The following is a 10,402-nucleotide window of genomic DNA, read 5'->3' on the forward strand; positions in this document are numbered from 1 at the left end:
AACATGTTTTTCTCATTGATCGAAAGTTGGTAATAGTTTGTGTTTCTTTATTTTACACTGACTGGCCTCTGAGACTAGGCAGTGTCTCATGTTATCCACATACTTCCTATTTGCAAAGTGATGGGTCAGGACAGGAAGAGGTGTGGGTCTCAGCATAGGGAGCCTGCACTGAAGCTGCTGAGACCGTATGATAATGCCAATGAAATCAGTGTTGGGGTTTCAGGTAAACTTTCTGTTTACAATTCACCTGTGGATTTGATGTAAGACCTAACACAAGGAATAAAGGATAGAAAGCAGTTCTACTTAAATCTTAAAACAGTGTATAGTACTTTGTTTACCCGTTCATGAGATTTGCCCTGATTCACATTCTGATCTTCCTCCTATGACAATAACTGGCAATGATACACTTTTCCTTTTCACTATGACTCTTGACATAATCATGATAGACATGACTGCAGTACAGATACAGAAGTTACAAAACTTGAAGAGCAAAAGCTCGGCTTCTGTTCCTGGGTCTTTGCTAGCTGCTGCCTGATAAACACAACTTTTTGTATTGTGTGCAGACTGGAGCAGCATAAACTTGTCCTATTTGGGTATTTAAAACTGACTGCGTAAACTGACTGAATAAACAATGCTAAAACAAAAAGGAGACAAGCATGACTAGGAATGACAAAACTCAACAAATTCACACATACAAACTGTAAAGCAGAAGTATATTAGAATACCATCCTCCACTATGTGAATCTACATAGCTGTTCTGAGGAAATGGTATTTGCATTGTGCTCTCTGTCCAGACAAAAAGAGAGTGAGTATCTCAGCCACTGTGATTTGAAACAGTAATAATTTTATAGCACATGAATCATTTCATTTCACAAGCTACTTTGTCCATTTACAGTGATGACAGGGAAAAGGCAAAGAGGGAGAGAATATGGGAAAACTGAAGGAAAAGAATCTAAATGCTGGTCATTATTTTCTGATTAGATACACAAAAAAGACAAATCACTAAAGGCTGTCAGTGATTTTATTAATTAATTCCTGGGATATTCAAATTTCTTTTCTGTATTAATAGATAGATAGAAAGAGATAGATAGAGAGAAAGATAGACATAGATACAAAGAAATATATTTAGATAGAGATATGTATGGACATGTATATTTGTATGCATTTATTTCAATGTGATTTATTGTATTTTTGCCACTACATTTTATGACACAATAGGACATAAAAACTATAAAATGTTTTTATATAAGAGGAACCATAGCCAAAACTATACAAATAAAACTTTTATAAAACAGAGGGAAGACAACCATTTTTTCTATTCCTCTAGAACATAGCTGTGTATGAGAATTTCAAGTCCTTCTCTAAAACAGGGAATTCTGTGGGGAAGTTAAGCTTGAGATGCCCTGCATGACCACTCTACTTTATTTGGTATATGGTATCATTATTACTAACAGGCATCCATTATGAATTTTGTATGTGTTTATTTGTTTTATGAAGTGATCCATAGTATACCATTCCCTCCTTTTTGTGTGAACATTGTTTATTCATTCAAATACCACACCTAATAAGGGAATTTTCTGTTGTTCCAGTTCACACTCATTACAAAACTTGGTTGTTTATCACATAGCAGTCAGAGATGACCTAGGACGAGAAGCAAAGTTCTCGAGATCCAAGTTTTCTAGCACCTTTAATTTTTCAGGGCAAAACTGAATTTATTTTTTTCTAAGTGCAAGGAGAGACCAACATATGTCTGTCACAGGAAAACCCTGGCTTTTCATTACAACTAAGCTCTTCAATACCTCCCACACAAAAATTATAAAGTTCCACTTAATAACTCAGTATTTTTTTGTTATTTTAGGAGATAAACAAATCTTCATTTTAATTTTTATTACTTTTATTTTTCTGTACGTCTGTCTCCCTGTCACTTTTTGCTTTTTCTCTGTGTCTATCTCTCTGTGACTATGTCTCATCTATCATGTGTGTGTGTGTGTGAGTGTGCGCACACGCGTGTGTAATATGCTAAATGTCAAAGGGCATCTTACCTGAGGCACTTTTTTCCTTCTGCCATGTATCCGCTAGCGATCAAGCTCAGGTCATCAGGTTTAGTGGTGGCACCTTATCCTGCTGAGCATCTCACCATATCCTAGTGAAAATGTCTTAATAATGGGTGTTCTTATGTTTTACATGCCTCAATTTTATAATAAACTAATGAAAACACACCTAAAATTCATCATGTTACTTTCATGAACCTCATAAGAAAACATTTAGATCTCTAAACTTTTGTTTTTGTTTTTATTTTCGTTTTTTTTCAATTTTATAAAAAACAAAAATAAAAAACAAACATTTTTCATTTTATATATCATTCCCAGTTCCCACTTCCTCCCCTTCTTCTTCTCACCCCTCCACATCCACTATTCATCCACTCCTCCCTACTATATCTAGGCTGAGCAAGGTAACCATTCAAAAGAATGGGCTCAAAAAAGCCGGTTCATGCAGCAGGGTTTAATCATAGTCATTGCCAGTGTCCCCACAGTCTGACCAGACATACATCTGTCACCCGCATTCATGGGGCCTAGTTTGTTTCTACGCTAGACCCTTCTCTGTCCACCTTCCCTTCCACCCACCTTCCACAACTACTCCTCAGAGAGCTTAAGGCCTAGAAATGTATGTTCCTTTCATTGCTGCTAAATTGTGCTTTCATTTCATTCATCCCAAATGATCAATTTTTGTTATTTTTCATATCACTGAAATCTCCACTATTAGAGGTGCTCTGTTCAATTTTACCTTCATTGCAGAAATCCTATATTCCAGATGTTATGTAATTTATTTTTTGTGTTTTTATAGTTATTAAAAACCATAAAAATTATTTTTATCATGTTGTCACTACCGAAAAGCTATCAAGATCATTTAGGTTGGTATTTATCTCAGCTACTTGGAAAGAAAACTTGAGACTGAAACAATGTAAAAATTGAGCAAATAAACAATTTGAAATCCATGTTTTATTAAAGGAGAAACTGTGACTGGAGAAGCAGTGATGAAAGTCACGCAGCAATGACAGAGAAAGTAACCACATCTATACAAGCTTTGCTTATATAGTGCCTACTAATCTTTACAGAAACCCTGCGAAGGGAAATAATTATATTTCACATCATTATGTGTAGATACTCTGATGCTCAAGTTTTACATCTCTAGTGGGCAGAGAAGTGGTATTCAATTGGAACAGACCTTTCACATGGCCTCACTGAGAACACTGAGAATCTAGCTGGGGACTGACCTTTGTCATTTGAGATCTCAATTAATTTCTTTAAGTAATGTCAAGTTCATGTCTGAACATTATAGCACTTGGGGCATTATTTTTTTAGGAAGTTGATGTAAGTTCTTCTAATGCTAACCAATAGTACCTTAAATAAATAATAAATTGATTTACATTTACCTATTTTTCTTGAAGAGTATTTTATAAAGTATATTCTCATTAGCTTCGCCTCCCACAGCTCCTCTCAGGTTCTATGCACCTCTTTATCCACCCAAACCTATACCCTTTCTTGCTTACTCTCCTTAGAAAGAAAAATGTTTCTAAAGGAAAGAATTATAAAATAAAGTAAGATAAAATAAAAACATATAAATGTCAGTAAGACAAAACAAATAAACAAACAGAAATAGAAATTTGCCAAGTCTCAATTGTTACAACAGGATAGTCTTCTTCCAAGAAATTTTGGTTCATCCTTTGAAACAGAAGATAATTCTGGAAGAATAAAGAATGAGTATTATATTTTTAAAAAATATTTTATAGGACTAAATGAAAATAGAGGCATTAGCAAATTGTACTACATGACATGTGAAGATGTCACAACAAAAGAAATAACTGCAAACATTATTTTTAACTAACAAATTTTATTATTTTGCTAGATTGATGTCTATTCAAGCAAATATCAAGATTGAAAATTAACTTTAAAAAGATGAGCAGAAGTATGACATATATAAAATATTAAAATGTAAGTTCTTTACATGAAATTTTGCATAACAATAATAAAATAAGTATTAATTTTATCAGTCAGCTAACATAAAATGATGTCACAAGAAAAATTTGTTATAAAATTTATCATTTCTGAAAATTCATCAGTCTTGTAATTATGGCCATACTTGTATGTAAGATACACAAAACCACAGATACAAATATACCTGTAAATCTCTGTTGAAGTATTTATAATAAATTTAACGTACTTCTGTCTGCACAGCACAAGTGTGAATCCAAAGTCAGTTACATTTTAGTTCTATTTAAATGTTTAAATTGCTTTGGTGATTTTATCAAGCCCATGAATTATTCCAGGTAAGTTAACAGCTAACCAAGTAATATAAAGTATTGAAAAACAGTTAATATTTACAAATAACAATGATTCCTTTAGCATTAGGTAACATTCTTAATACTTCAGAAATTGTTGTCTTATAAAATTATTATTTGTGAAAATAAAAGTTACAAGCAGCATGTTTCTCAAAAGAAAATATGTCTATATTATGATATCATTAAATTTCAATTAATGCATAAGATTCTAAAGCATAAAAACATGGTTCAGTGAAATTCAACAGTTAAAGAGATCCTGACAACCTGAGATCCATTTTTAGACCCACATGATTGAAGGAGAGACTTAAGTCCTCCAGCCTTCACATGAGTGTCATAGCATGAGAACATACAGAGACACAGACACATATGCATACACCCCTAGAGAGAAACACATGAATAAACACAATTAAACATGGTAACAATTTTATAGAAATTCTAGGTCAAAATAATAATATTAAATTACATTGAAGATTTTTTTTTCAATCACATAAGTTACAAATGTTTAGATAAGCAGCTAGCAGCTGAAAGAAATTACAAAACTTAACATTGCAACAATGGGCTTTTTCATAAACTATTGAAATCATATATATATATGTATACACACAAGTATATATGGACATTTATCATTTTAAAGGACATTTTTTTCTAGTTTAAAGATATCAAAAAATTTTAATTAAATCTCAAGCTTCCAGGTATAAAACTTTAATTTTTAACTCAAAAAATTTATTAAAAGTATTATCACATAGTTTTCTTTGATTATCACAGCCTTAAAGTATTAAAAAAAACTTATTTTATCATGGTCACAGTAACATGTTTTTTTTTAAATAAGATGTAATATTAAAATATGACTAAATAAATTTTTGCAGAGTATAATTTATCCAGGGGCTAAATGATTAAGGGAAAATAGACATAAATATTCAATGTGGGACGTCCTTCTTTATATGTGTCATTTTTATTGGTTGATGAATAAAGTTGTTTTGGCCAATGGATTAGCAGAGTAACGCGAGAGAGAGAGAGAGACAGAGAGAGAGACAGAGAGAGAGAGAGAAAGACTTTAAGACACTTCTGAAGCCATTTCTGACAATTCTGAGTCCTCTCAGCCTCTGTGCCATAGTGCTTCCCCTCCTCCCCTGGGAACCAAGGACCTAACAGCTACACTCGCACATACTCAGTTCCTGAACAATTACCCATATACGTATACTTTGGTTCGGTCCCCTGGGAAACGGGGTCAAAATGACCTCTTACCTCATCTGATCTGGCAACAGCTCTCCAGCCAATTATTGGTAATAGCCCTTTCAAATAAGCCAATCAGAATAGTCAAAGAACAACCCCACTTGCTTCTGTGGCCCCTTTAAAAGTAGACTGCACCCGCTATTCGAGGTCCCTCGGCTTCCCGAATGCTGGGGGATCCTGTCATGACAGAATTAATAAAATCCTCATGCTTTTGCATCGGCTGTGGTGTGTGNAGAGAGAGAGAGAGAGAGAGAGAGAGAGAGAGAGAGAGAGAGAGAGAGAGAGAGAGAGAGAGAGGTGGAGTAAAAGATATGCCATGTAAAAGTCAAAGGAGAAAGATGCCAGAACATTACTGTAAGCCACAGCCTTGTGGAATACATAGATTAATAGAAATGGGTTAATTTAAGATATAAACACTAACTAGGATATTTCTCAGCCATTGGCCAAACAGTGTTATAGTTAATATAGTTTCTATATGATTATTCAGTTCTGTGTAACAGGGGAATGAAAGTCCAGTCTACAATTACAAAAATAAATATATGATGAAATCACTAATAGATAATTAGCCATGGGGTCTAAGTATGTATGCATGCATGTACACATTTCTTCATACACAGGCATCTCTGTATGCATGCAGACTTTCATTTCTTCAAAACATTCAGAATAAGGTAGAGGAAGTATTTGTTCTCATACCCACCCAACAAAACAAATTTTTCCTAAGTTTCCAATCAGGTAGCCATTTTTTTTTACAAAAGGAGCAAATTATACACTTTGGAACATCAATAAAGACCAAAGCACTTGAACAACATTTGTATTTCTCAGCCCTAAAGTCCAAAAGCTTTGATCCAGTACAATAAGCTTTTGAGTCAATGGTAAATCTCATTGAGACCTAGTGATCTGTGCTGGAATTTTAAAGGGTGGATATTGGGGTAACTAAAATCTTCAGGGAATTAATGACAACAAGGCTGGGACTAATAGCCTGAAGTAGAAACAAAAATATCAAGATCCGAGCACTGATTTCAATATGCCATTTTTTCTTGGCAGGTTAAACATTTGTCAACCACTTTCTTCCTACTACAGCCACAAACATGATACATAACAATAGTGTGACTGACTTCATTTTGTTTGGGTTGACACAGGATCCAGAAAAGCAGAAGGCAGTATTTGGAGTCTTCTTGATTCTTTACCTTATGACACTAATGGGAAACTTTCTCATTGTGGTGACCATTAAGATAAGTCAGACTCTTGGGAGTCCCATGTACTTTTTTCTTTTCTATTTGTCCTTTGCTGATGCTTGCTTTTCTACAACTACAGCCCCTAGATTGATCATGGATTCCCTCTCTAAGAAAAAAACCATTACCTACAATGAATGTATGACTCAGGTCTTTGCAGCTCACTTCTTTGGGTGCATGGAGATCTTTGTGCTCATCCTCATGGCCTTTGATCGCTATGTAGCAATCTGTAGGCCTCTAAGATATACAGCTATAATGAGCCAGCGTATCTGTGGTGTATTAGTGATTCTTGCATGGGTAGGTTCTTGTATCCACTCTTCAGCACAGCTTTTCTTGGCCTTAAGATTACCATTCTGTGGCCCAAATGTTATTGATCACTATTTCTGTGATTTGCAGCCCTTGCTGAAACTTGCCTGCATGGATACCTATGTGATAAATTTGCTAGTTGTGTCTAATAGTGGTGCCATTTGCATGGTAAGTTTCATAGTACTATTTATCTCCTATATTGTCATTTTATACTCTCTGAGAAATCACAGTGCAGAAGGAAGACGAAAGGCCCTTTCTACTTGCACTTCTCATTTCATTGTGGTGGTCCTATTTTTTGGTCCCTGTATATTTATATACACTCGTCCCCCAACCACTTTTCCAGTTGACAAGATGGTGGCTGTGTTTTATACAATTGGGACACCTTTGCTCAACCCTCTTATCTATACTCTGAGGAATGTAGAGGTAAAAAATGCAGTGAAAAAATTATGGTGTATAAAGTATGACTTCAGTTGATAAACAATATATGATGATTCTAGAGTATAGCTCCTTAAGAGTTTTGTTTAGATACATGGACTTGAAAGACCAAGTATTTCAGAGATTAGTTAAACAAGGTACCTGTCTTGTATATGTGTGTATAAATAATACTCTCGGGTCAGTGAGATGGTTTAGTAGGTAATTTTTTTTTCTGCCAAGCCTGCTGACTTGAGTACAATTCCTAGAACCAATGTGATTAGGAAAAGAATAAATTCCCATAAATTGCCTTCTGACATCTTCACGTGTGTCACATTGTGTACAAATACAGATATAAGTAAATAAATCCATAAATTAATAAATATATGCAATAAAATTTCTTAAAATCATAATATGATTCAATCCTCACATACAGTTAGAAAAATTAATAGATAATTAGTCATGTACATATAAATAGGTAAAAAATTAATTGATAAAGATTTTGTGCTGTTGAAAACATGTATATAAATTTCTTTTAAAGAGTTTATTCTAGTCTATTTTAAATTTTTATAAAAATAATCCATAAGAAACCTAGCAGAGCAAATTTCTCATTTTGCCAAACAAAGAATTAATCATAATTTTAAAAATGATAATCTGTGTGCCTTATTACTTCACTGGTGGATATGCAGTGATACATATTGAACTATCATAAAAATTTGAAAATACATGTGAAAACTAGACCCTTTTTGAAAAGCTGGCCAAAGTTTTGTCAATGGTGATGGAAGGGGAAACCTTTCACTTGGATATGAATTGGAATGATTGTCATATTTTTGGAGAGGTAGGGACAGAGAAAGAGAAAGTTAGGCAGCCTGAATATGCAGATCAAGGAAGACCATTGTATAATAAGGTGAAAAATATAGGAGCATAGAAAGACTGATTATGGCTGGAGAGAACAAACATCATACTCCTTATTGCTTGTTTTAGTTATGTGAATATATTTTACGATAGGTTAACTTCTTAGCACCTCATGAGTACAAGAACTGATAGAGGGAGGAGGATTTGCTGTCTTTAAATAGTACATTTAAATTTAGAATTCATATTTCCAAGAATGAAAGTCAAAGCTATAGTTTATCCCCTTTGGACTTTTAGCTATATGAATATACTTTTAAATGGTATATTTTCAAATTTAATGATATCTAATCAATGTTATTAGAATTCATACTCACTCTGGAATCTTCATAAAACATAAAACATGCCCATGCTTTTTCTCTATCAAAGGTTATAGATTACATTGGTATATAGAAGTACCACTTCAAGTGATAATAGTCTGCTGTAATAAAATTCATAGCTAGGTGGGTTTGATTGCATGCAGAAAGACATGGGTTCCATACTGTGAACAAAAAGAAACAAGCAAATAAACAAAAATGATAAAGGATGATGATAAAGTCACTGTACTATCTCCATAAAAGCATTTCTCATTTTAACATGGGGTTATAGCACCACCAGTTTTTCCAATAATTTTATTATGAACAACTGATAGCATAGTAGGCATTGATATCTCTAAAGGATATTTCTAAAAATTTCTAGTTTCCCATCCACTAATGTCAAATTTGCCTATATCTTTTCAAGATGAATATTTATAATTTTCATTATTTTATATCTCTGAGTTTTCTTTTCAATACCCATGAAGATGCTTAAATATAATTGCTTCTTAAGTGAGTAGGTCAGAAAACAAATAGACATTTATTTCTTATCTTTGCCTGTTTCTTCAAACTTCATATAGCAAGAAAGATCGGTTTACCAGTCTGTAAATGCAAACTCACAAGGTTTTATGAAGAGTCTTCTCACTGTAAGTTAACAGGGAGTTCCAAATCCCCCAGATAGCAAACAATGCCTCCACCAGAAATTTACATGCTCATTTTACGTGTAGAAATGCCAGCTGTGATGTTTATTGTCATCATGCAAAGTACTGGAGTCACCTAGAAGATAAGTGTCTGGGCATGCCAATGAGAAATGATCTATCTTACATTACTTTAGTTGGGAAGATACACCTTAACTGTGAGTGTCCCAATTCCATAACCTGGGATATCTTGGATTCAATTAAAAGAGGAAGATTTTGTGCTCTTTACTTTCTTCTTTCTAACTGTGGATTGAAAGTGATTAGAAACCACAGGCTGTTGTTAACGGGATCAAGATACAAGATGTAAAAGACACACTAAATAAATAAACTCTGCAACATATTTCAATATTTAGTTTCATTTTCATTAATTTGACAATAACTGTAACTTAACATTCAGTATCATAGGTTCATACTTCAGTTAAATACTTCATTGAATAGTTTAGTGAACCTCGCACCTATAAAAGCCACATTTAATAGAGTCTTCATTGAATGATCCCTAGCTTTGTACTTTTGCCATTTTTTTGAAATCCCTACTATAGTAACAAATCCATGAATTTTCCTAAAGTTAAACGTTTATTGGTTTAAAGTAAATTATAAAATATGATTTCATAAATTTAAAATTTCAATTTTTATTTGAATCTGAGTAAGAGAACATCACTCCTGTATGTTACAAGCAGTACTAGTATGTCTGCAATCAGCATGCTTTCTGGCAGTGTTGATCTATTTCACAGTTGTAGGCATTCTAGGAAAAAATTGAACCCAAGGTATCAATAGCACATGGTATTTTCACAGCTGGCTTAAAATCATGTTACCTAGCAACTGACTGAAGAAAATCTCAGTGTTTTTCAATTATTATTTGATCCAGTAAGTGGTATTCTACATGATCAAGATAATGAGAATCTTATAAAAACTAAGTTTTTAAGTACTGAAATGTCTTGACAATTACCAACTGTGCAAAGGCTAAAGTCAGAAGAATGTAAA

The 10,402-nt window shown here is 33.6% G+C and overlaps 1 protein-coding gene across 1 annotated transcript; it reads left to right on the forward strand.

Annotated features, from left to right (window-relative positions):
* The first annotated feature begins 6,660 nt into the window (after positions 1 to 6,660).
* Positions 6,661 to 7,584, forward strand: LOC126497626 (olfactory receptor 4C11-like). Its single transcript, XM_050135764.1, has one exon. The coding sequence runs from the start codon at positions 6,661 to 6,663 to the stop codon at positions 7,582 to 7,584; it is 924 nt and encodes a 307-aa protein (XP_049991721.1).
* Positions 7,585 to 10,402: the final 2,818 nt, after the last annotated feature.

Source organism: Alexandromys fortis, unplaced genomic scaffold, assembly GCF_014885135.2.
Source record: "Alexandromys fortis isolate MF-2015 unplaced genomic scaffold, M_Fortis_MF-2015_v1.1 scaffold_23, whole genome shotgun sequence".
In the NCBI taxonomy this organism is placed as follows: Eukaryota; Metazoa; Chordata; class Mammalia; order Rodentia; family Cricetidae; genus Alexandromys; species Alexandromys fortis.

What these genes read in the sequence shown, in the direction of transcription:
- LOC126497626 (XM_050135764.1), top strand. Translation starts at nt 6,661, where the DNA reads ATGATACATAACAATAGTGTGACTGACTTCATTTTGTTTGGGTTGACA.